This window comes from Lepidochelys olivacea (assembly GCF_965140295.1).
Source record: "Lepidochelys olivacea isolate rLepOli2 genome assembly, chromosome: 8".
NCBI lineage: Eukaryota > Metazoa > Chordata > Testudines > Cheloniidae > Lepidochelys > Lepidochelys olivacea.
Window position 1 is genome coordinate 18,178,400 of NC_140418.1, and position 26,430 is coordinate 18,204,829.

The 26,430-nt window shown below is 40.2% G+C and overlaps 1 protein-coding gene across 2 annotated transcripts in view; it reads left to right on the plus strand.

The window, feature by feature from the left end:
- The window catches only part of RBM27 (RNA binding motif protein 27), a 38,953-nt gene extending 13,148 nt beyond the window's left edge, over positions 1 to 25,805 (plus strand). Inside the window, exons 8-21 of one of the 2 annotated variants that reach the window (XM_084636916.1) lie at positions 1,030 to 1,164; positions 3,623 to 3,772; positions 5,514 to 5,661; positions 5,999 to 6,149; positions 7,497 to 7,772; positions 7,909 to 8,049; positions 9,223 to 9,345; positions 11,229 to 11,303; positions 11,425 to 11,589; positions 12,697 to 12,801; positions 12,913 to 13,104; positions 19,578 to 19,664; positions 21,226 to 21,336; positions 22,549 to 25,805. In XM_084636916.1, the coding sequence (XP_084493042.1) occupies positions 1,030 to 1,164; positions 3,623 to 3,772; positions 5,514 to 5,661; positions 5,999 to 6,149; positions 7,497 to 7,772; positions 7,909 to 8,049; positions 9,223 to 9,345; positions 11,229 to 11,303; positions 11,425 to 11,589; positions 12,697 to 12,801; positions 12,913 to 13,104; positions 19,578 to 19,664; positions 21,226 to 21,336; positions 22,549 to 22,635 (1,946 nt within the window). In that variant the 3' untranslated portion in view covers positions 22,636 to 25,805. The remainder of the gene's footprint in view (positions 1 to 1,029; positions 1,165 to 3,622; positions 3,773 to 5,513; positions 5,662 to 5,998; positions 6,150 to 7,496; positions 7,773 to 7,908; positions 8,050 to 9,222; positions 9,346 to 11,228; positions 11,304 to 11,424; positions 11,590 to 12,696; positions 12,802 to 12,912; positions 13,105 to 19,577; positions 19,665 to 21,225; positions 21,337 to 22,548) is intronic. The other variant, XM_084636917.1, reaches the window with a different exon arrangement.
- Positions 25,806 to 26,430: the final 625 nt, after the last annotated feature.

The window sequence follows — 26,430 nt, forward strand, 5'->3', positions numbered from 1 at the left end:
CCGCCAACTCTTGCTGGTGGCCACTGACAGTTTTTCCTAAAATAGTTTTCCCTGAAGTTAAGAAATATGTATACACATATACATGTCCAAATCATAGTAATTTATTTATGCAAGGGTTTTTTTTTTTGCAAGCTCAACAATAAAAATACCATATGGTTGTCTCTATCCTTTACTGGATCTAAACAGAATAGAAACACAAATAAGGTGCTTTGCATGCACTTGTCTTTTTGTTTTGTTTTGTGTTGTTAAGCTAGCTGGGAGGCCATGAAAAGTGATATTAACAAACATACAAATACCACTTTTCACAGCAGACTTACTCAGTGCTGGCAAGCCGGAAGACAAATTAAGCCTTGGGTGGGGAGGTGGGTAGGGAGTCAGCAGGGGCTGGAGGTGATGTAGTATATGGGTGGGTGGCTGGAGGCTCCAGCGAGGACTGGGGGTGGTGCATGAGGTGCTGGGGGCCAGAGCCCATGGCCAGAGCCCACTGCCGCGTGGCTGGAACCTGCCACCCACCACCCCAGGGGTGAAGCTGGAAGTCTGAGCCCCACTGCCATGAGCAAGATGGTGAACTCACACCAGCTGTCTGCTCCTGTGGTGTTTGTGGCTCCAGGGGAGGGTCACTGCTTTGCGGCCCCTCCCCTCCCCATCACCACCCAGGAGGCTGATGCTGGCTAAACAGCGCTATTGTGATCTTGCTCTCAATGAGATTTTATTCCCCTGGTGGAAGTGAGGGAGGATCTGTTCTAGCAAATGTAAGCCCTAACAATAACAGTTATTGTCTCCAGGGGAAGAGAGAGTGCCTTTTAGTTTAAAGCTTTATTCTTTCTGATAAAATATCATTGAGTAAATGACCCAAATGGCGTTTCATGTACAGAAAGTTTTTATTGCTCTCAGACTAGAAAATATAGCAATCTCAAGAAACTTGGTTATAGTAAAGGTTGAATATAAATGTACAAACAGTTCAGTCCAAACTTGTTCAGTGTCAGTAGGGCTGTGAAGTCACTGATCTATTTAATGTTGTCATTATAGGACCACCTTTAACACAGTCAGGTTTGATGAATAACCGTGACCAGCCTCGGACAAGTTCAGTGCCCAATCTTGCACAAGTGGGAGCAAGACTACCTCCTCCTTTACCCCAGAACCTACTGTATACAGTATCGGAACGTAAGCAAATGTCTCTTAATCTGCCTGGGATAAAGTAAAGTTAAAACGTCTTCTGTTAATGTTGTATAATATAAATGGTGATTACTTTTACTTTCTTGCAGTGCATAAAAATCTAAAAACATTCAGTCTGGTGGCTCTCCCCCCCAGCACACTGAGCACTAACCAAGGGAAAGAGTTTTAGACCAGACTAATAAATCTAGTTCACCCCAGGATCCTCCACATTCCCTGAGGATGCAGAGATCCTATGCCACGGTCACACTGCTTTAAGGAGACGATGCCTGGATGAAATTCCATTTGAATGATGATCCCTCAGCTAGTAATGTGAAACTATTGGCATAAACCCTCAGTATTTACACTGCAACTTGTAACCTAGTGTCACACTTAAACCTCTAAATAACGGGGGGTGTTTTTCCCTCTGTCATTCTCTCAGCCTTATTTTTATTTTTGGCCAGTTTTAAGGCTTCTATTCTTGATTATGGTAACATCTTTTAATTTTCTATTAAAATAAATATATGCAGCTACCAAAATAGACTGCACCTCCAAGTATGTTGGAACCAGAAAAGCAAGCTAGAAAGATAAGACTTCGTTTATATTGTGACTTCATTGTAATTATCCAAAAGATGAATATGTCCCTCTTTAATATGGAAAATAAAGAGTTTTATATAAAACATAATATATTCAGTTACTGCTTTCATCTGTCTGGTCACTGGATAACCTTAAATGGTTAACTTAAATCCAACAATATCTTTAGTGCTACACTACTTGTTGCCTGTAATGAAGAGTCGATTGGCATTTCTGTTTTCCTTGTTCTGAAGGGCAGTGTTGCTTTAGCTTACTCAGTTACCTTGCTGAAATCCTTGTTCATTTATCTCCAAATACTTCCAGTCCATGTTGTCCCCACATGATTCAATTGCAGGGTTTTTCTTCATGATTGATTAATCAGTCTTAATTCTTCAGATGTTACTGATGCTTTGACACTACATAAATTCTCTTAAATTCTCACTATTGCCATCGGAACACTCGCTGACTGTGCCCTTGAAATCAGATGGGATACAACAAAGGAGCAACTAGAGGGCAATTTACATATGCTTAACAGAAGTCCTCAGCAGAATCCAGATCTAAACCGCTTTTAAAAAATATCGAAGATCAAGCATTTGTCACTCTTGCTTTTTCTGAAAGAATACATTTTAAAACTTACAGTATGTATTGGGGAAACTTCAATGGCCTCTTGACAATGTGGAAGGCTGGTTTGGTGGATTTTTGATACTTGGTGTCAGATGAATCTCTCTAGTCAGTCATTCCGTTTCCAGGCCATGCAGTATTTACTTGGTAAAATTTCTGGAAACCCTCCAACTCCTGGTTTTGTGTGGGATTTTTTCCTTACACTTTTGACAGAATGAGACATCCATGATGTGGCATTTGAAAGGACCCACACTTGCTCTGTTTCTCAAACCTAGCTTCTCTTGTGTTCTCGGGTCTTAATTGCGATCAGCCCTAAGATAAATCGCCCTGCTAAACAATAATAGAATACCATTTATTTAAATATTTTTGGATGTTTTCTACATTTTCAAATATATTGATTTCAATAACAACACAAAGTGTACAGTGCTCACTTTATATTTATTTTTGATTACAAGTATTTGCACTGTAAAAAAACAAGACGTATTTTTCAGTTCACCTAATATAAGTACTGTAGTGCAATCTCTTTATCATGAAAGTTGAACTTACAAATGTAGAATTATGTAAAAAAAACAAACCTGCATTCGAAAATTAAACTAAAATTTTAGAGTCTGCAAGTCCACTCAGTCCTACTTCTTGTTCAGACTATTGCTCAGACAAACAAGTTTGTTTATATTTGCAGGAAATAATGCTGCCTGCTTCTGGTTTACAATGTCCCCTGAAAGTGAGAACAGGTGTTCTCATGGCACAGTTGTAGCCAGTGTTGCAAGATAATTATGTTATTATCTTGCAACACTGCAAACCCTACTGCCTGGCTTATTTATTAAAAATAACCCACATGGCTTAAATCTTCTTTCATTTCTGAATTGAGGAGCAGCATGAAAAAGGTTGAAGTATTAACACACCTCAAACTAGCAACAGTGACAAACTAGAACACGGGTTTACTACAGAGTTCAGTAATATTACTCAATTGTTTTAGATTGCAGGCTCTGTGTATTTTCTATGCCCTATTTTATTCCCATTTCTTCTCCCCATCCAAACCAGGCTCTAATTCTTGGACCTCAGCATGGTTTTGCAGGTCATGGTGGGTAGGGAGATGACCTTCAGGGTGATATAGCTGAATGCTATTTTGCAGTCTCTTTTCCTTGAGACAAGGGCTATGTGCTCAGTGTAGTACATCAGACGTGTTACATTCAAATCCATCTTCCTCAAGGCAACTAACCTGGAATTTTGGAATTATTTAGAAATCCCTCCTATTTTTTTTTCTGTCTCTTGATAGATACGTATGAGCCAGATGGTTATAACCCAGAAGCACCTAGTATTACCAGTGCTGGTAGATCTCAATACCGACAGTTCTTTACTAGAACACAGACACAGCGTCCAAATCTGATTGGCCTAACATCTGGGGAGATGGATACAAATCCAAGAGGTAAGAAAAGTATCTTGACACTGCTCTAACTGTTCTTACGAGCAGAGTTGAGTCTGTCATCACTTGGTTTTTCTTTGTTCCAGGCTGAAACTAATAGAGCCTTTGAACTAATGTTCGGGCATAACTTTCACACACTTTAAATGTCAAAGTTCTTATTAAAGTAGAAGATAATTTTGAATGCTAACTTGATCATCTAAAAGTTTTTAAAAAAACCCGACTTATTACTTAAAACTGATTTGCTAGCGTGCAGACTAGTGCATAATACAAATCACTTTCCCTCTAATTTTCAAATGCACACAAGCTCTTAGTGCAAAAAGCTTTAAGCTACCTAATCCTGAACTCGTACCCATTATAACATAAGCAGCCTGAACGCTGCTTTAATGTAACAAAGGTTCATTCTGGCAACGGGGCACAAGAATGTCCGTCCACACCATCTTCTCTCCATATACTCCCTGTGTCAGCTGAAGTGAGGGTGGTGGCAAAGGAGCTGCTGTGGCAGGTCTTAGCCACAGGAGGATCTGGCTTATTTTAAACAAGGTATCTTAATTTAAACAGACTATCATACATGGAAATCTTATGTCTTTGCATGTGGAACTATTGCATTTATTCAGTTGAGATGGAGTAGTCTAAATGAAGGGTTAATTCTCATGGGTAAAAAACTTCAGCTTGCACATAACACATGTAAGGCTTTTTTAAAAAAAAAAAAAAAAAAAAACTGAGGCCCAGAACAGCATTAAAGAAGCTCCCGGAGGTGGAGGAGGGTAGGGCAGGGAATCTAGTAGTAAAGTATTGTTGTGGAATCTGATATGCCATTTCCATAGCATAGGATTGTGATGCCATAAACACGTCACAAGCTCTAAGAGACTGCTCTCTGAGAATGCATTTCAGTAATGGGGAAAATCCAGAACATTACAGGCAAATTTGTTTCAATCCCTTCTATTCAAATTTTCCAAGGCGAAGAGAGGTGCACTTACTTTGGAAGTTGTTTTTATATATTTAAAATGAAAAAATCTGTGCATCCTGTGCCCTTCATTCTCACCAGCGTAACTAGGTGTTACCGAAGTCTCCGGTACTTGTACAAACCATATAAAATGATGTACAGTTCCACAAGCTTCTTTTCGGGGGAATGAATATTTGGCATGTGGGAAGAGAGAGACAATGGCAATAGCCGCATCTAAGCAGGATGCAAGCAAGCAGTAAGCAAATATTCCTAACTTCCCTAGTTCTCTTAATTGCATCCAGTTCTGATCTGCAGTTCCCCAGCACTTCTGCAGCCTCTTACCTCTGTCTTGATCTTCAGCCCAAGAAATCAAGTCATGCTAAACAATGTGAATTGTGGTCTGAACAGATATCCACAAATATAGACTGAAGCACCATACTTTAAGTGAGTTAAATAGGTTGATGCTTACTTCGGAAGTTAAAGTGTGAAGTTTAATTTGAGGGTTTTTCTCTAATTTTAATATGGTGCTTGTCCAAAGTCATTTTTAAGAGAGATTCTTACCCTCCACTACTTATCTTATTGTTAAGCTACTTACTTCCATTCCCTGAAGTAATTCCATAAACAAGATTGAGCAGCTTGTCAAAACCTTTGATTTTTAGTATTAACAGCTGAACATACCCATCTGTAGTATGTATACTTGTGCTTTTCTTTAAACAAAAACCTGCTTTTTAAACTTTAAATGCTAATTTTGGGGATGTCTCTGTTAGAGCACTTTAAATAATATGCTGCTTTTTCCTCCAGCGGCCAACATTATCATCCAGACTGAAACTCCCATTTCCATTGCAAATAACAGCAGCAATGTAACCAGAGTGGTGCTTGAGCCAGACAACAGGAAAAGACCTCCAAGTAGCATGGAAGGGCCATCTGTAAAGAAACCCTGGATGGGAAAGTAAGAACTAACAAGTCAGAGTATAAAGCCATAAGGGATGATGAGATTATCTAAATGCAGCTGACTAATCAGTAATGTAAAATGGATTTCTTTCAGTGTTCTGAATATAATTGTCTGAGCCAGAGGCTCTCAAAAGACTCGGGGGCCGAGTGAACAGGCTCCTGCCATTTGAGAATACAGATGTTAAATGCTACATATACTACAGTCTCATTAAATCTTGAGGTTGTCATCTACCCTTCTTATAGAAAGATAAACCTAAGTAATGAACAGTAGGCTATTAAGTAGTTAGTATGCAATATGTTTCCCATAAATGTTATCTCACTCTTGCTTTTTCTAGGCAAGCCAATAACCAGAATAAACCAGGATTTCTGAAAAAGAATCAGTATACTAACACCAAGCTGGAAGTTCGAAAAATCCCACCTGAGTTGAATAATATTACACAACTCAATGAACACTTCAGCAAATTTGGAACTATTGTTAACATTCAGGTAAAATCAAGATTATTTTTTTCTGATGTGTCTCTCCAATAAGTTTGTCAAAAAAAACATACTGTATCATTTGGGAAATCAGGATAGGTAAAGGACTAAATCAGAAGCCTCTTGTGCCTGGTCCACTCTGCATTACTGTCTCGACTCTGTTAAAAATATTACAGTACCTTCTAGTTGCACAGACGCATTTTAAACTCCCAAAGCTGGGGGTGAAGCAAGGGGGTTAAGCATCGGGTCTGAAAGCCCAACATTCACTGAGCACCCTACACTTGATTTTTGGAAGAGACCTGGTAAACAAAAATCCTTCCTGTTTTTTGTATGGGAATTGAAGATCCCATAGTATTTCTTATAAGGTCAGGGCTTTATCCATGCATCTTTCACCAAAAGTCTCTGCATATCAATTTACTGCCATTTTCCACCACAGAAGTGACTGCAATTCAGGTGATGGTGCTTGGGATTATCTGGAATGAAGAACACTATATAAACAAAATATTTATAGTTGTATGGCTAAAATCTTATTCAGCTGTTTCCCACTGTTTGGCTGGGAGAGTAGCCTGGCTTCCTTTAGGCCTTTGATAGGAAAACTGAATAAAAAGTAGGACCTATGAAAATCTACCTACGTTTTGAGTTTGATATGAGAAAAGACACTTTTAGTCCAAAAATATCTAGCTATCTCTATTAAGAATGACTTGCTCTATTGGTAGTAATCTACCTTCCTCCAAAAAATAGTGTATTTAAAAAATGTAATTATCTTTTTCATACTGAAAAATAAAATTGGTCTTTGATATTGTCATTGAATAAAACATTTTTTTCCCTCAAATGTATCACATGGAATTAGGAGGCATTTCTCCTAAAAATGGAGTAAACCTTTGTGGCTTGCATTGTAGTGACTTTGTTTGGCCTTTTGGGCAGAATTCTCCTTGCTTCTGTAACCCAAATGCCTAATACAGTGGATATTTAGTCTTGTATGGATTCAAACTCTGCCCTTCCACAGGAGCTTAAAAGGAAGAACTGGGGTTGCAGAGTGCAGCTGTGATAGGAGCAGCAATGGTTGTTCCTGTTTCACTTCATAGTGAATATTTAATAGTGATGATAGCAGATAGCACAATGGTAGGTTTTATGTATGTAGTAAAATACACTATCGTCTTTGCTGCGTAAAGTACGTGAGAGGACATTTGACTTTGACTTGATCAGTGTCATCTTTGTGTAATCGATACTTGAAAAATACAACTCCCTCCTTTCTGGTGTAAAACTGTATTTGACAAATGTTTGTGACGTTTCAGGTGCTGTTTCCTGTGAAATATGGATCAGTGACAATTGTTTATATATGCTGAACTTCTGTTTTAGGTTGCTTTCAAGAATGATCCTGAAGCTGCCCTAATTCAATATTTAACTAACGATGAGGCCAGAAAGGCCATTTCCAGCACAGAGGCAGTTTTAAACAATCGATTTATAAGGGTGCTGTGGCATAGGGAAAATGAGCAGCAACCACCACTGCTGCAGCAACACCTGCACCATCACCAGCAGCAACCACCACAATCTCTGCATCACCAGCTTCATCTTCAACAACAAACGCTGACTGCCCAACCTCCAGCTGCAACGGTACATAGCAATGTGTCAAAGGTATACTGCCTTCATGCAAAATGTGGCTGCTTTGTCAGACTGGTCAGAGCATTGAAGATCAGTGATGCTTCAAAGTGGATAGTGCTTTAAAAATGCAACTATATAATCTTTCCTTTTTATATGTACTCGTACGCAGGTGATAACTAAACCACTGGCATCGGGTGCCTATGTCCTTAATAAGGTTTCAGTTAAACGTCGCCTTGGAGCAGCAGGTGGAAACCAGACAGATGCAGCACATTTGTTAAATCAGTCCAGCGCTACTGCAGAGGATTCTCAGGTATGTTTGACAAAGATTATGCCTGTGAATCTCAAAATTTAATACTTTCACTATTGGTTAGATGAGAGGATGACTAAATAGGACTTGTGGGTTCTATTTGTGGTTGTTCCATTAACGTTCTGTGTGACCTCCAGCCAGTCATTTAATCTCTGTAGCTCCAATATCCTATCTGCAAAATTGGAGTAATGTCTGTGGAAAATAATTCTTGAATCTTGGTTTAAAATATAGGTATGATTAGAAAAATAAATAGTCAAAAGATATTGCTTAGCTAACAAATCTGATCCCTCAGTATAGTCAGTCAGATCTCTAGTGACAAGATTTCACTTCTTATTCCTGTAAATTTCATGTGCACTGATCTGCATGGGTAGGTACTTTTTTATATGGTTCTATAGCAATCTTCATACAGTTCAGGGTAATGCGGATTGAGTTGCACTGATGCTGTGGTGCAAAACAGCCCTGGTAACAAAAGGATATGCTTGTAGTGGGAGAGGAAGAATCGTGCAAGGTTTAGGCTGAACAACTATTGTTCTTTTAATGGGAATCATGTTTCTAAAATTCTGAGCAGAAGGCATAATATTGTTGGCATGGGAATGCTAACCTGTATATAATGCAGAAGTAATACACTTAGTCTCCATAGTGGTTAGCAGAGAAAAATTTGATCCTGCTGTGGTTTGTGTAACTGGCAGCATCACCTTGTTATGGCTTCTCTGGCTCTTATCTTTCCCTGTATTATTCTCCAAATAAGAACTTTGGATGAGGGAAGGGAGAGGTTTTTTTTTGTCTTTTGCCTTTGACAAGCATTCAGGTGTTACTCTTCTGGGAAGAATTATGCTGTTGATTCCTCTATGCATGCGTGTATATTAAGTTTGCAGTGTAGTTGTAGTTTGTTGCTCCCAGGATATTAGAGGCAAGGTGGGTGAAGTAGTATCTTTTATTGGACCAACTTGTGTTGGTAAGAGACAAGTTTTTGAGCTTGTCCAATAAAAGATATTACCTCACCCACCTTGTCTCTGTATATTAAATTGTCATGCGTCACCTAAATACCGAATGTCTAAAAAGAAAGCATGTTATCTTGGTTGTAAACTGGGTGCATTACTCTTAAAGCTTGTTCACGTGCTTATAACTATGTTCCGGCATAATAACCTCGTTCATTTTAGTGTTCTATTATTTCAGACATTTTCTACTTCTACAAGCCATACAAAAATGGTGTATAATTCCCCAAACTTAAAGACCTCTGTGAAATCTGGCACAGGATCTAAATCCCATGATGTTCAAGAGGCCCTTAAAAAGAAACAGGTACTTGTATATACTTTGTTTGATGGATATTCTAAAAGTCAAGATCCTTGTAAAGAAATGACCTCTTATGTCAGCGTGCCCCCTGCAGTGTGCCTGCAGTTTTTTCTCATGTTCTCTACTCACAGTGCCCACTGTCAGGCACTGTGCTTGTCAGGCGGGTCTCCAGTGACTCAGCTCTCTGGCCAAGTCACGCACAGTGTGTACGCGAAAACCCGCGCGCGCACACCTTCTGGGGTGTACAGTTTTACAGAGCCTATCTCAAAGCCCTCAACCTTCTCTGGCTCAGTCCTTAGCCCTTCCAACAGGGCCCATCATGGTACCCTCAACTGGGGCAAAGATTCCTGCTCTGGAGTGGAGCAGTGCCACTGGGGCTTCCTCCCTGGTGACTTTTGCCTTCCCTTGAGTCCGCAGTGACCCCAGCTCTCCAACTCAGCCACTTTTCTTGAACTCGGTTCACTGACTCCAGCTCTCCAGCAGAATCAGTCTCAGTTTAGCCCCCCTTCTGGTGATGGTAACATTGTTCTAGATGCAGCCCTTCCCTGGGCTTCTTTCAGCTTAGGGCTTAACCACTTGCCCAGTGGCTGTTTGGGGGTGACCCAGGCTCGCCCACTACTCCAGGTCCCAACCCAAGGACCCTCTAAGTAGCAGCCACGTGCCATGTCACTTTAACTACTGTGTTTTCCTCTGGCCCTTATCTTACTCATGTCCGAGCAGCCAGCCAGGAGCACTTTTCCTGTTCCCCGAGTCCCTGCCAGTAACTGCTCACTTTGGCCCTTGCACCTCCTGCAGCCAGCCAGGAGCACTTTCCTGGCTCCCCCAGACCCTGCCAGCAGACTGAACTCACTCTGGCTCTGTAGCTCCTTTTATAGGAGTCTGCTGGGCCCTGGTTGGCTGATCCTTGCAGCCTCTCTAGGTAGCTTGGAGGACTCTCCTCTACTATTCTTTTTTTTTTTTTTTTTGGATAGGTTGTGGTAGGACTGTGAGGCCTCCAGCAGGGGGCCTCCAAGCCTGACACCCCATCACTTAGCTTTAACTCCAACTTTTCCTATAGAGCAGTGAGCAGTTCTGGGGCAAGCTGACTCTTACAGTGATCCCACTTTTTCTTTTTTTTAAGTACAGCCTGTGGGCTGTCTGGATATCTTGCGGAGAGGCAGTGTGGCTAAGCAGGATCAGGAGCAGCCCTTTTGGCCACTTTCCTCTTCTAGGTGGGCCAAATGGCTTTCAGTAGTTGTTCCCCCTTGCAGTAAAGAGAGCATATGGTGTTAAGTGTATTATCTCTTTTGTCTTTACTGGAAATGCTCTTGTTGTAAGGCTGATGTGTTCTGTATCCGAGATTGTTTCCTCTATCTCTAAAGTTCTCAGGCACTTAAATTACCCTACTTGACCGAGAAAGTTGTTTGTAAAAAGATGAAGGGGAATTGGGAGAGACACCTGTTTTCATTTAAGTGGTCTGTGCTATCCCTTTTTTTTGTGTGCATGTTGCAGCATTAGCTTGGGGCATTTAGGTGTTACTGTGATACAGTAAATGAGGATCAGAGGCTCTTTATGTTTGTGCAGCACACACACTTTTAATCTTCATTAGAGCTTAAAGAAAAAGTATAACAGCTGAGCAGTTGGCAGGAGGAGTGTTAGAAAAGCTGCTGCTATTGACCTTTCTTGGCTATATATGGGATAATCAGAAACTTATCAATGAAAGACTTACTGAATCCATCCCCCATCCAGTGTAGCATTGTGTGTCACTGCAGGACAAATCTAGTACTAAATGGATGTTACTCTAGATCTCAGCCAAGAAAAAGTGGTTCTAGTTCTGGTTTAATCTGGTTCTTCCTAATCATAGAAACTTGTATATGCCCAATAACTGAAAATATGTCCTTCTCACTTAGGAGGCAATGAAGCTTCAACAAGATATGAGAAAAAAGAAGCAGGAGATGTTAGAAAAACAAATAGAATGCCAAAAGGTAAGTCTGGAATGTATTCTAGCTGTTGCATTCTGATTCCAGTGGGCACTAAATTTATTCCATTTGGTTGCTGTCTAAATTGTATCTTCTTGCTCAGTTGTCCTTTTTTTAACATACATAGATGTTGATATCTAAGCTGGAGAAAAATAAGGCCACGAAACCAGAGGAGAGGGCAGAAATAATGAAGACCTTGAAAGAACTAACAGGAAAAATCTCTCAATTAAAGGATGAATTGAAAACTTCATCTGTAGCCTCCACACCGTCAAAACTGAAGTCCAAGACAGAGGTGTGTGCGTACGTGCATACATACATACTTTTGAAATAAATCATTACTATGATTTTTAGCAAGTGGGTAATAGCTGTCTTCAGGTTTACTTTCTCACCTCATCTTTCAGAGTGGACAGTGAAGCATGGGGATAGAATAAAGCGGAAAGCTAATACACTTTAGGACACTGGTACACAGGGAACTGGTATACCTAGTTGTTATAGTAATCTGAGCATATCTCAGACCTTAAGTTGATTACAGACATTGCTTGAATGTCAGCTTTCTGAAGTAAAATGTATCACACTAGTTCTGAGAAGAAATCAAACTGACTAATTTAATCATTAGTTTTTCTTGCCAATCCTGTTCTTTGGGTCCTGAATGTGAACTATGTCACGTTACCCAGTACATGCTGGTTTGTACTGCATGAATGAGACAGTTAGGTATTGATTACTTTTCTAATTCAGTAACTTGTAACACAATGTTTACAATAATACAGATATTTTAAAAGCATTAGGGATACTGTTTTTAATTGCTAAGAATTGTTTGAACTTTCCATATTGGAAAGGTATAAGCAAAAGCCTTAGGTGCAAGGACAAAGCAAGTTCTACTAGCATTTAAATGCCAAGATAGATTAGTGGGGAATATAAATGACTACTAACTGGCACTCCCACAAGGAGTAAAATTGTCCTCCTGCAGTGTTTAGTATAAAATAAAATCCTTTCATACCTGTGAAAACATCAAAAATTGCTTCACTGTGATCTTTATAACAAAATACCTACTGATAAGTATAAGCATGGGCAAATGCATCAACTCCAATAGAAAATAGCTTTTTGAAAGTTACTCTTGATCCATATAGTTCAATGATCAACTGAGAAGAGATCACTGAAATCATAGTTTGCTTTTCCAAAGGAACTTTACCAGTTTTGAATTCCTGTGTTGAAATACATACAATGCCAATGTCTTCTCTTCAGGGTTGAACATTTTCTTCTACTGGGCATGAACACTGGGCTTAGAGAGGAATATGGATACTGAGGGATTCTTCTAAAGTTTGTGGCTAAACAAAATGGAATAAGGTGTTAAGAGGATAAGTACTAATACCCCCTTTTTTTTATTTTTTTTTTTTTAAAGGCACAAAAAGAGCTTTTAGATGCAGAACTGGACTTTCATAAAAGATTATCTTCTGGAGAAGATACAACAGAGTTGAGGAAAAAGCTCAGTCAACTACAGGTTGAAGTGAGTTTGTAAGGAGTGCTGCCCCAGTGCTTCATGTCTGTTACGTGAAGCTTTCAACTCCCCTGAAAGCTGAAGATAGCTTTGCCCACTATGTGCCTTTCTTTTTAACAGGCTGCCCGTTTAGGTATCTTGCCTGTAGGTCGAGGAAAGGTGATATCTGCTCCGGGCAGAGGAAGAGGACGAGGTCGTGGTGGGAGAGGAAGGGGCACATTGAATCATATGGTGGTAGATCACCGCCCCAAAGCTCTAACCGTCGGTGGCTTCGTAGAAGAGGAGAAAGATGAATTATTACAACACTTCTCTGTAAGTCAGCTCTGGATAGTTAACTTAAACTGGAAAAAAAAATGTAGTCATGATTCCGTACTGCAGATTAAAGACTTGGTGTTTCTTTAGTGTCTTCCAATGGAGGAACTCAAAGTAACTTCATGCACAAGCCTCCCCCCCCACCCCCTTGCATCTTGAAGATGTGAGTGTCTTTATTCATATTTCCATAATACAGATAAGTCGTATCACTATCCCAAAATCATAGAACAAGTTAAGTATATAATTTTGCTTTCCAAAACTGGGATTTGGATTACTAAATGTAACTAGGCTTGGCAAAATTAAATTTTTATTTTTTATAATTTCAGTGGATATCTACTTTTAAGTTGGGGTTTTTTGTTTGCTTTTTATCAATTTTTAATTTTCACAGTTGCAGGAAATTATGGAGGGGCAGACAGTTAATGACACTAAAGGTTGACATTCTGTTTTAATGGTTTATAAATTTTTGAAATTGTCAACATCCCATGTCAAAATATACAAAGTGAATGTCCTTAAATCAACAAATCATACCTACTTTTATTCATTTGCTAGTCCATTTGGAACAAGCCTAATTCAGAAGTATACATCACTAGATTTTTACTCTTAAAAAGTTCTCAAGCAGCATTTTTCTTAATTGTCGATCTGTAAAATTTTTTTGAGGAAAATATTTTTTTTGTCGGGTTGTGTGTATGGTGAAATTGACATTTACTGATTTTAAAAATGTAATCCTTGCAAGCCCAAATATAATACTTGCCATATGTGGTATATCTGCACTGCAGTCTCTATGGATGTCCAGGTGCATAGATTTGTCCAACCCCCCATATTGTCTCAACTCAAACACTTGAAATTCACATATTGTGGTAAATAGATCCCTAGCTAGCTAGTCTGTGGAGTGTGGGTATGTGCATATGGGAGCAGGCCACTGCTCCCCTATCTGCCCATTGTGTAATGTGGATGTAGCAGTCAGTACAATTCTGACAATTAAGATTCCTGAACTAAAGTTAACGTCTTTGGTATAGTGAAATGCATGCATTAAAACAAATGCATATTACACTTCACACGTGTGTGCTTTCATACCTTCAGCACACAGTTTACTTCAAAATAGTATATTACCAGGGGTATTGCTTTCATGTTTTAGGAGCATAAGTGTGTATGTAGACCAAAAACAAAACAGAAAACCATGTGGCAAAATGAATCTTTTTCCCTTGTTCTGTCATGTTATGTATGTTACTGTCTACATTGCTTTAAAGTCTTTTGAAATGTGGACTTTAGAAGTATGAAAAATACTTAACAGCCTTTTACAGTCTGTCGGAAACATGTATGTGTATTTATCTACCCACCAAAGGCATTTCCTAGCCGACCCTTTCTCTCTGTGTAGCTTAAAAAGTAAAGCACTGCTGCTTCAAGTTCTTGCTCATGTCCATTCCATATTAGGGGTGTGTGCTCGCCACATGCACCAGTGCCGGAAGTTTTTCCCGCAGCAGGATCTATAGGGGTCCGGCTCTGGCATCCTCTGGAGTGGCGCCCATATGGCACGGTATAAGGGGCGCCACTGGTTTCCCCAACCCTCAGTTCCTTCTTGCCACCAGGGATGGTGCTGGAATGTCTGCTGCTTCGGCTGGCAGTGTTTTGTTCTCCATTCTTTTACATTATAAAACCTGTAATATAGTTGTATATAGTTGAATTAGTTACCCTTAGTAGTAGTTTTCATTAGTCCCAAACAGGACTCAGCCTTGGGATGGGGCATGCCCCGGTCCCTAGACTTTAAGCCCTGCAATAGTTGCAAATGGCCTTCGCCAATCAGCGATCCACATAGTAGCTGCCTAAGGTGCTTGGCCAAAGGGCACATAAGCGACAAGTGTCGTCTTCGTAAGTTCTTCAAACCCAGGTCAAAAAAGAAGCAGGACAACTGCCTGCAAACACTCCTGGGGGAGTCGGCACTCAGTGTGGCATGGGAATAATGGTCCGAGGCGGCACCGAGCACTGCGGTGTCGGTGCACAGTGCCTGCCAGCACCGTCCATGAGCCGGCACCAAACCCCCTCCAGAGCTCCGGCCAAGAAGCAGAAGAAGACAGTGAAAGAGAAAGGAAAGGCCTCGGGGCAAGCCAAGACCTGCGCTGGGCAACTCAGCGCCCCCTTCAGGAAGTCAGGCCCCAGTTCAAGTCGAGTGGTGCAGCCCATCCCATACCTTGCCTGTGAGTCTGGATAGCAGTACAGGCCTCCGTCAGCTTCAGGTGCCATCGATGCCCAAAGCCCTACAGGCAGATCAGGAGATCCTGACGCTTCTAATGCTGTCCACACCAGCTCCAGCGGTACCCCAGTCTCAGGGTAAACCCACCTTGGGACCTCAGCAGCACCGTTCCCCATCACATGGGACATCCCGCCACTGCTTGCCCACCCGAAGCCGTCGTACCTCAGAGCTAAAGAGGCAGGCTCAGTGGAGCCCTCTTTAGTCCCTGGACCTTGGGCACTGACAGCGGGATTCGAGGCATATTTCGTTGGTAGCCTGGCACAGACTCACTGAGGCTTCCCCCTCGCCCCCCCACAGGAGCACCAAGACCAATCCCTCACATCACTAAGAGCTTGGTACAGATCCTGGGACTGATCAAGGGACCGAAGTCACCAGCCTGCTGTCATTGGTCTCCAAGATAGGGATCACCATATTTGGGAAGATCCTCCCAGCAACCCCTCGGCATGGATGCTGCGTAGCTGAACTCTGTTTGGAGGAGGTCCAACAGGTTCTCCTGGGGAGTAGGAAGCCCTCAACCAGACTGATTTACCTGGCCAAGTGGACGTTTTCCCACTGGGCATCCGAGCAAGGCATCTCTCCCTCATGTTCTTCCATACAGTCTCTGTCTTGGACTACCTGCTTCATTTGAGGAACCAGGGCCTGGCACACTTTTTTCCATTAGAGTGCATCTCGCGGCCATCTCTGCTTTTCACCTGCCGATCCAGGGCCAGATGGTGTTTTCTTATGACATGACAGTCAGATTCTTGAGAGGTCTCGAGACTTCCCATGGGTAGGGACCCCTGTTCTGCAGTGGGATCTTAACTTGGTCCTCTTTAGGCTCACGGGCCCGCTCTTTGAGCCGCTGGGCTCCTGATCCCTTTCCCACCTGTCATGTAAGGTCGCTTTCCTGGTGGCGGTGACATCTGCGAGACTAGTCTCTGAGATTAAAGCCCTGACCTCAGAATGCTGTACACTGTCTTCTACAAAGACAAGGTTCAGCTGTGGCCCCACTCAGCCTTCATGCCGAAGGTGGTATCTACCTTCCATATGAACCAGGACATCTTCCTCCCAGTGTTCTGTCCCAAACTGCACAACACCAGCAAAGAGCGGTGTCTTCACATGCTGGACATCTGAAGGGCCTTGGCTTTTGTTACCCAAAATTGAGCCAGCTAGTAAGCATAGGGAGGACTAATGACCCAGAAAGTTTGGCAGAAAGCCGCGCGTTTATTATACTGATAGCTAAGCTGAAAAGAAGGCGGGGGGGGGGGGGTGTCACACTCACACTCGCAGGACAGGCAAAGCACTGGAGATGTCAGGATTCTTCAAGGTAAGTGTCCCACAGCGCAGCAATGGATGGTGCGATGAAGGTAAGTCTTCCCGAGGCACGATAGAATGCAACGTGGTGAACCACTGGCCAGGCAGTCTGGGCAAAGGGCCTTCACGGGAGATACACGCTTGTGAGTGCACTCCTGAGCACATGGCCCCTTCCCCTTTTAAGGACCTGCTCCTCATGGCCTGCAACTACAGATGACTTAGGCCAGGTCTGGTTGGTCACACTTCACCTCGGGAAGTGTCCATGCATAGGGTGTGTGAGCGCTGCCTAATTAGAATCCCAGACACCTTGTCTACCTGGGAGTTCTTCTGATCTTCCAGCTGTTCAACCAACCCATTCATCCCACAAGTATTCCAGGAGGGAGGTGGAGGGGGAAAGCCACTTCACAGGTATTCAAAGAGGGAGAGGAGACAAAATGGGGGGGGGAAGTGGAGGGGGAAAGTGTAACAGACCTTTTGAGCATACAGGTTATACATAGCATAATCATACAGAGCATACATGCTGCTCCTACAACAGCTTTTTACCTAGAACGCACCAAGCCTTTCCATAAATCAACTCAGCTCTTTATCACTACAGTGGATAGGATGAAGGGCCTTCTGGTGTCCTCACAGAGGATTTCCAACTAACTCTTGCATAAGGACCTGTTATGACCGGGCGGGGTCTCACCACCACCAATTGTCAGACCCCACTCGACTACAGCTCAAGTGTCCTTGGCGGCCTTCCTGCTGCACATCCCTCTCCAGGACATCTGTAACATCGCAGTGTGGTCCTCTGTTCACATGCTCACAGCGCATTGTGCCATCATTCAGCAGGCCAGAGGCCATGCTGGGTTCGGCAGAGCTGTGTTGCTATCTACATGTCCGTGAACTCCTACCCGCCTCCAATGGTACTGCTTGGGAGTCACCTAATGTGGAATGGACCTGAGCAATCACTCAAGGGAGAAAAGACAGTTACCTTTTCTGTAACTGGTGTTCTTCTAGATGTGGTGTTCATATCCGTTCATGACCCACCCTCCTTCCCCACTGTCGGAGTTTTGGGTAAGAAGGAACTCAGGGTGGGGGGAACCGGCAGCACCCCTTATACCACGCCATACAGGCTCCGCGATAGAGGGTGCCAGAGCCGGTCCCCTATGGATACTGCTGAGGGGAAAGCTTCCAGTACCGGTGCATGTGGTGAGCATGCTCACCTAATATGGAATGGACGTAAGCAACACATCTCAAAGAACACCAGTTATGGAAGAGGTAACTGTCTTTTTTTCCAAGCAAAGCAGGAATTTCACAAATTTAACTTTTTAGGAAGTTCATATTGCAGTTTTCAGGTCCCTTTTGTAACAGTTCACAACCCAGCATCCAGTGTCAGTATGGGACACAACTAAAATTAATATCAAGTTTTTGATAAATTTTCCTAAACATCTTCTGGCAATTCTTAGTTGAGACGCCTATTAACTTTTTGGGTAATCCATAAATTATAATCGGAGCAATCGAAACAAATGCCGTGTTTGTGAAACGTGACATTGAATCTTACCAAGTTAATGCAAAGAATACCTAAACTTTTGCAAAGAGAAAGCGGTCATATGGCAAACCTGGGTAATATTAAGAACCGTTTATTAGAGTTGAGTAGAGAAAGAGAGTTCATTTCACAGAGAATTTTCATAGTTCAGAAATTGGTTTTCATTCCACACTGGAACTAAAACCAAAAATTTCAAAGTTCTCTGTAGAAGGGAATGGAATCCTGGCTGTGCCCCATATGGTGGGTTAAACCAGAGCTGCAAACCCTAGGGTTCAGGACTCTGAGGCAGTCCTGCCAACTCGCCTGCCTGCCATGTGACCAGAGAGGGTTCTCTTGGACTCCTGAAATAAGATATAAGGATTATATCTGCCAAACACTGTAGATTTCAATGGATTGGTCAATTCCGATGAAAAACGTTTTGTTGGAAATTTTTTCGACCTGCTCTAGTGTTTTTTTAGCTGAACATGAAGTACTGCACTATAGTGCCCATCCTCTTGGAATTCTTCCAGTTTTCTGAGTGACTTACATTGTTGTGAAAATATTCCCTGCTAGTTCAGCAGCATCAGCTGTTAAATCTGCAGTAAGAGATCTGGCATACCATCATTTCTATTACCTAAGTTAATAAATTGCTTCCAAGAAGCTTACTAGTTTTTTACATAAAATGAAGGTAGAAGACAAAAATAATTTTCATTCTCGTACTCAGACTAAGATTCAAGAAATGCTTTCCCTGACAAATCCTTTTTGTATTGAAGACAAATACAGTATGAAAGTTTGTAAATTGCTTTCATTTCAGCGAGATGGAACACTAAAGCCAATCTGGTTCTCCAGTATTGTGGTCCAGTGTTATTGCCACCCTAATACTCAGATTAAAGGGAGTTGGTTAGTTGTAAAATGCAAACATCTGATTGATCTAGTGATAGTGGATTGATCAAGCTTCTGTTTTCTGGCAGAGTGCTGTGGTTCTCTTGCTGAACAGCTTCCCTTTTGCAAATTAATGAGCTCCAAAAGGAACTACTTCATGGGACTAGAGAAGTTATGTGATGAGGAAGGGTGTGTATGTGTGTGGAGGAGAGGATTAACGGGCGGTGGGAGATGAGAATTCTTAACACGCTGGTAAGTTAAGGCCCTTTTTTGTGGGGAGAGTGTGTGTGTTACTAGTTGAGCAGTGAATTTTAATTGCAAGTAATTTAAATCTGTTTCTTGGGAGACAGGCTTGAGGCTATACACCACTGCTGGAATGGTACAAGCTGTGACACCTTTCTAGCCTCAGGCTATCTCTTCCTTCCACCAAAAAAGCCATATTTAAATTTCAGCTTTGAATAGGCCCAGGTTACGATATGATGGTTTGTCCAACTAGCACACCTGTTTAATGATGCTTTTTCTTGTTGTACATCTGTTTCACAGAAATTTGGAGATATTGAAGACCTCCAAGAAGAGGATTCTCCTTTAAGTGTCGTTCTAACTTTTAAGTCCCGCTCAGAAGCTGAAAATGTAAGTTTAGTAAGAGAACTCTTCCTGTGGTTTTAGGGTCAGAATCTTACTCTTTCATACAATGTACTAGTTGAACTTTCTTTGGGGTGCTTTGTTCCATACTGGTCTGGAATGGACAGTGAGGATATATGTTGCCATTAGTTAAATGGTAGGTGAACTCAGTATAGACAAAAAGAAAAGGAGTACTTGTGGCACCTTAGAGACTAACCAATTTATTAGAGCATAAGCCTTCGTGAGCTACAGCTCACTTCATCAGATGCATATCGTGGAAACTGCAGCAGACTTTATATATACACAGAGAATATGAAACATATCTATTCAGGGGACACCATCACAGGACCTAATAACATCAGCCACACTATCAGAGGCTCGTTCACCTGCACATCCACCAATGTGATATATGCCATCATGTGCCAGCAATGCCCCTCTGCCATGTACATTGGTCAAACTGGACAGTCTCTACGTAAAAGAATAAATGGACACAAATCAGATGTCAAGAATTATAACATTCATAAACCAGTCGGAGAACACTTCAATCTCTCTGGTCACGCAATCACAGACATGAAGGTCGCTATCTTAAAACAAAAAACTTCAAATCCAGACTCCAGCGAGAAACTGCTGAATTGGAATTCATTTGCAAATTGGATACTATTAATTTAGGCTTAAATAGAGACTGGGAGTGGCTAAGTCATTATGCAAGGTAGCCTGTTTCCTCTTGTTTTTTCCTCCCCCCCCCCCCCCCAGATGTTCTGGTTTAACTTGGATTTAAACTTGAAGACTGGTCAGTTTGGATGAACTATTACCAGCAGGAGAGTGAGTTTGTGTGTGTATGGGGGTGGGAGGGATGGGAGAAAACCTGGATTTGTGCAGGAAATAGCCCAACTTGATTGTCATGCACATTGTGTAAAGAGTTGTCACTTTGGATGGGCTATCACCAGCAGGAGAGTGACTTTGTGTGGGGGGGTGGAGGGTGAGAAAACCTGGATTTGTGCTGGAAATGGCCCACCTGATCACTTTAGATAAGCTATTACCAGCAGGACAGTGGGGTGGGTGGAGGTATTGTTTCATATTCTCTGTGTATATATAAAGTCTGCTGCAGTTTCCACGATATGCATCTGATGAAGTGAGCTGTAGCTCACAAAAGCTTATGCTCTAATAAATTGGTTAGTCTATAAGGTGCGACAAGTACTCCTTTTCTTTTTGCGAATACAGACTAACACGGCTGTTACTCTGAAACCTGTCAGTATAGACAGAGCTTCAATGCTGGAGTCTTCCAACCAAGCAATCTTTGAGCCCTATTGCGATTCCCAGAATGCCAATGTGCATACAGTGAAATCAGCCAGTTAGGAGCTGTGTTGAAGTTGCTGCTCAGAAATACCCTTGTGGGAGTTGGGGGAGGTAGTTGTGTAGCATAGATTTGGGAAGTGTACGCTGACACTTCTTAAGGGGATAACCTCTTCCGATTAAAGTACCTAGCTCACTATTGGTTACCTTGTTTCTTTACTCTTATGAACCATATGTTTTTAATTCCCTTTAAAAACACATCTAAAATAAAACCTAGGCTGCTAACCAGGGATCAAGATTCAAAGACCGAAGACTACAGATATCGTGGCACAAACCTAAGGTACCTTCTGTGTCCACAGAAATTGAGGAAGAGGAGTCCAAGGAAGAGGTACTGTAGTACATTGGAATAGTGGCTTATCTGTTTTCACAGAATTCCTAGTAGTGTAGGGATTTTTGGTTGTGTAGAATATTTTCTCTGTTTGCTGTGGAAGTTGTCCGAAGATATTGTGGCAAAGTTCACGGTAATTCTTACAAGATAGAAATGTTGAAACCTTACTTGGATATTGTACCTGCACATGTATCCTTAAGAGAGAAATGTGTATTTTTGAGTAAAATATGCATACCTGTATAAACTATCAGGACCAAACATTTGAGTTCTCTGTGTGCTGATTGTTAAAGGTACACGTCAGCCGTTCTGATATAGGGTAAATTGCTTCATTTCTAGTACCTGATTTTTTTTAACCTCTCCCCCCCCCCCCCGGATTTGGGCTCTTATAAATGATTGATGGATAAACAAACTTGCCTTAGCCTGGTCTGCAAAGGAAAATACTCATTTCTGAGAACCAACTACAGTTAATAAAGACTGCTCAGAAGCAGCATAGTATTTGATTTGTGGATTGGTGGTTGTTTCCTTCCTACCATTTTTCCTTCTTTATGATGGGGGCAAGATAGTATTCTTTTATAAATTTTGGTAGAAATAATTATTCACATCTCAGGATAAGATTATCCCTTTGACTTGTAAACTACTAGATATTTGCAAGAGACTATAATTCAACATTAACAATCCCATATTTACTAGAATCAATGTAGTAAGACGGTGAAATTAGTAGTTGATAAATTTTGTATTAATCCTGGCCAGATGGTGCAAAACACCTTTAGAACAACAAAAATGTGCAAAGTATATAAGTTTAAACTATATATTGCTTCCTCAGATCACATGCCATCCTGAACCAAGCAGTGTTTAAGTTGGGTAATTGTTCCTGTCCCTTGACATGGAGGGATAGTGACATATTAACCTGAACTTAATAGGAATGTTGCAAATTATTCTCCCCTTAGTAAAGAATTTTTTAGTTCACTTAAATAAAAAAGATGCTACTATTTTTCCAACATGCTGGTGCCATTGAGGAGGGGACACAGCTCCTTCTTTTAGAGCCAACGCATTGTGTATGCACATTGTATGGTGAACCCTTTCAAGTAGTATCTAGAATCCATTGTGTAAACCCAACCCTAAAATAAAATGCTGCTGCTTTATATAGTATGTTGCCTCTTGCATATAGAAGTGTCATCTCTAAAACCAGACTACAATTTTGTCTTCATCCAGGAGACTGAAACCTCAGATTTATTTTTGCACGAAGATGATGACGATGATGATGAAGATGAAGACGAATCCCGTTCTTGGAGAAGATAAAACTTTATTTGGAATTGTATAGTTTTAGGAATATAGTTTGAACTACAACTTTTAAAAATTTATTTAAGAAAGTTGATGAGCCAAAAAATTATTTTACTTTCTTTTCAAAACACACAGTAGATTTCAAGTGAGAACAAGTTTGTGATATGAACGTGTCAGATACTTAGCTGTGCTACTAGATCAGCCAAAGCTTTGCCCAGTGACTTTTTACAGAGTTAAAAAGATCATCAGTGGTGGTAGTCCTCCTATAAAGAAGAAACTTATCAATATTGTCAAGCCCTTTTTTCACGTCACCTGTATTATCTTGTTTTTTAATGCTTTGATTTATTAGATATAAAAGAAAAGATGTTACAGGTTTTATTTAGTAAATCTTATATAGATTGCAGGAGAGAGCTGCAGACACGTTTTCATTAAATGTCAGTTGCTTCATGTTTGCTAACTCAAAAAGGGTAGCATTTTATTACATGCAAAGTCAACTATTATAGGAAATATTTGTGTCTGAATTCATTTTTTTGCTTCAAGACCTGTCTTGAGAGTCACACACAACTTCAGTGTAGAAGACCCCAACTTTTCTTCATTTAAGTGTTTTGTTTTCTGTTTCCTCTTGCATACTTTAACAGTGTATTAGTATGATACTGCCTGATACTAGTTCACTGTAAATTGCTTTAAATCCTGTTTCACTGTGAAACATTAGCAGTGACACTGATATCTGGGTCATTAGCATATTGTTTCCATTCTTTCACTGTCAGTGTCAATTTCTTCGTATGGTTTGGATACAAGGTTCAAGCTTAATCTAGGCTGTTGATTTATTGCATTGTCAGTATTGATAAATGTCAATCCTGTTAAACTGTATAGAGTTCTAAAACAATCAACCATGAGAACCCTCTTCTCCCACCTCTGCAATGTGACCAGGTCTGTCACTTTTATTAATATTCAGGCCAAACCCATACAGTGTTCAGAGCAAGTTTTGTCGTTTTTTGGCCCATGGAAGGTCAATATCCTACTATACTAAACCAGCACTTTAAGTGATACGATTCTTAAGACTAGTGTTTAAAACTCACTTTAGGAAAACTATTTGTATCTTAAAGTGCAGTTTAGTTTAAAAGCAGGTAAAACAGACACTATGAAATTTTCAATTGCCTTTGTCTTTAGACCACTTTAAAACAAAAAAAAAACCACCAAAAAAGAAATGATGGTGATTGTGGTAGAAATGGGGCTAATAAGTTTAGACCCTCGAGAGCTATAGATCTTCATAACTCTGTTATGTGGGTCTTGCTGTTCGTGAGCATAACTACATTATCCAGTAGGCTTTTTCCTTCACTCTGTATGCATCTGTACTGTACACTTTGTACAGTAGGAGTTATCTGTTATGTAAGTACCCATGTAAAATAGTATCTTTGCAGTCTGGATGTCAGTTTGAAGGAGCAGAGCAAACATACTCTTACCAACTGCTGGGATACTAAACAGCTTTGTTATATACATGTACCAAATGCATACATTCTTGGCTTTAGAAATCATATTGCTTTCAGATATTTAGCACACCAGAGTATTTGGCAATTGGTTCCTGATTCAAAATAAATACAGCAAGTACCAGAAATTTTAATTTAGGCTGAACATAGCTAGTTACTTGAAGTCACGTTCCTTCAGGTTGCCCCGTGTACTCTTCCTCTCCATTTGAGTATCCTTTTGCTGTGGTAATATGTAAAAGAAACCAAAACTTTATCGTTTTAAGTTTCAGTATCAGTTGGAGGGAATATGTCCTTCAATATTTTCCCCCTTCATATTAAGACTTCCATTTTGTAGTTAAATACTGCGTTCCTACTAATGCTGAGTTTAAATTAAATGTATGAAGGAATGATGAAAAAAACATTAATACTTTGAACCTAGAAGAATAATCCTTGCTCTTCTCCCACCATCTCTAATATTTTCTTAATGTCTGTGGCTCAGTGTATATTTTGAAAGATCCATTACAGGAAATGTTTGAGTCCTGACAGTTTAAAAAAATGATAGAGGGAACAAAGGATTTATATATTTTTTTTGTACAGAGTTTTTTCTTAAACTGTATAATTTTGTAAATATTTTTCTTTTTGTGTACTAAAACTACCAGCGTATAGATTTCAATAAGAATTGTTGTATTTTTGTATTTGGAAACTGAAGATTACAGTGAATGAATGAAGCTGTAAGAGAAATTTCAGTAGCCTTTGACACAGTTAAACAGAATGGGGTTTCCTTTTCATATGGTTTTAGCTCCAAAAGGACACACCTTATTGGCACACTTTGTTGAGAGACACTTTTGCCCTTGCTCATATGTATTGGCTTTTTTAGTTAGGTGAGATAGGCGAGAGGCAAGGGTGGAAGATTTATTTAATGGGCCTTGGAGAGATTTATATAACATTTTCTTTGGTATGCACATTGGTAGCCTTACATACATCCTCAAGTGACATCCCAAACATGATTTTTAAGCATTGAAGCACAAAAGTGAGTTGTGCCTCTGAACTTAGCTTGTGTATTAAAAACATGCTATTATATTATTGGGAGTATAAATGATAGGCAGCATAACTGTAATTGATTAAATTCTGGTATTTAAGGAGTGGGAAAGCTGTTTGAAAGTGACCTTCATTTTGCCAAAGCTAGAGGATCTCCCTGTGTTGTATTTTACGGCTTAGTAGGTAATACTAAATTGTTTATTTTTAAGTAGGTAACTGAGAATGCACATTTTACTTTTTTACGGTAACATTTTATTTTTATTATGAAATTATAATGTACACCTTCAAAAAGTACAGTTGACTTAATTCATAATCAGTACTATATCTGTATATGCATACCAAGCAACTTATGTATAGGAAATTTAAAATAAAATGTTACCAAACTAAAGCCTAGTTTACAGACCATACAGCTGTATATGCTAAACATTAAACTTTGGAATGAAGAATTATTCTTCATTTCTTTATTATCAAATTAAGTTCTTGAGCATAACAAAGCCCATGAGCTGTAAAGATTCATTTGAAAACACTTGCCCATTTATGATGAAAACGTTTCAGCAGTTTTTAACAAAATCATGTGAAAAGGAATATAAGTTCCTCTTGATGTATAGTAAACTTGTACTATAGTTTTTACAAAATTGTGAACTTGTGTAATAGTATAATAGGAGATATTGTTGAATTTCTAACTGTTTATACATTTAAATTCATATATGTAATGTTTGTTTTATTGATTACAATCTGAATTTCTAAGATGCATGTTGACTTTTTGCAATAAAGATATAATATGGAATGGTTCAAGATTTAAAAAAAGAAAAAATAAAAAGCTACAAATAACTCTAACTTAAAAAATTGGAAAACTGAAGAACCATTCCAAAAAATTACAACCATCACAAAAAGAGCTATATCACTTTTCTTCTGAAAAATGTGTGTGTGTGTGTCTCTGTATGTATGTGCAGGCTTTTGCTTGCCTTATAGTTAAGAAATATTGCTGAAGCAGCTGGAGAGAAGATAGTTTCTCTGTGGAGAGCATTACAGTTCTGTAAGAGCCAGTATGAAGTAATGTGGTCAGCAAACTGTGAGTATATTTGTGTTTTGCAGAAAACTGCAAAGCATTTCACATCTTTTTATTTAAAGGGTAAACTAATTATTTTAATGCACCTGTGCCAGTGTACTGAACAAAATGAATTCAAATCCATCGATCTTTTGAAACCATTGAAAATATAGCAAGCCTATAAAACTACAGTGTGCCAATTGTAAAACCAAGTTAAGAGTGATCTAATACAAAGTGAGAACCATTGTTGGTCCTATATTT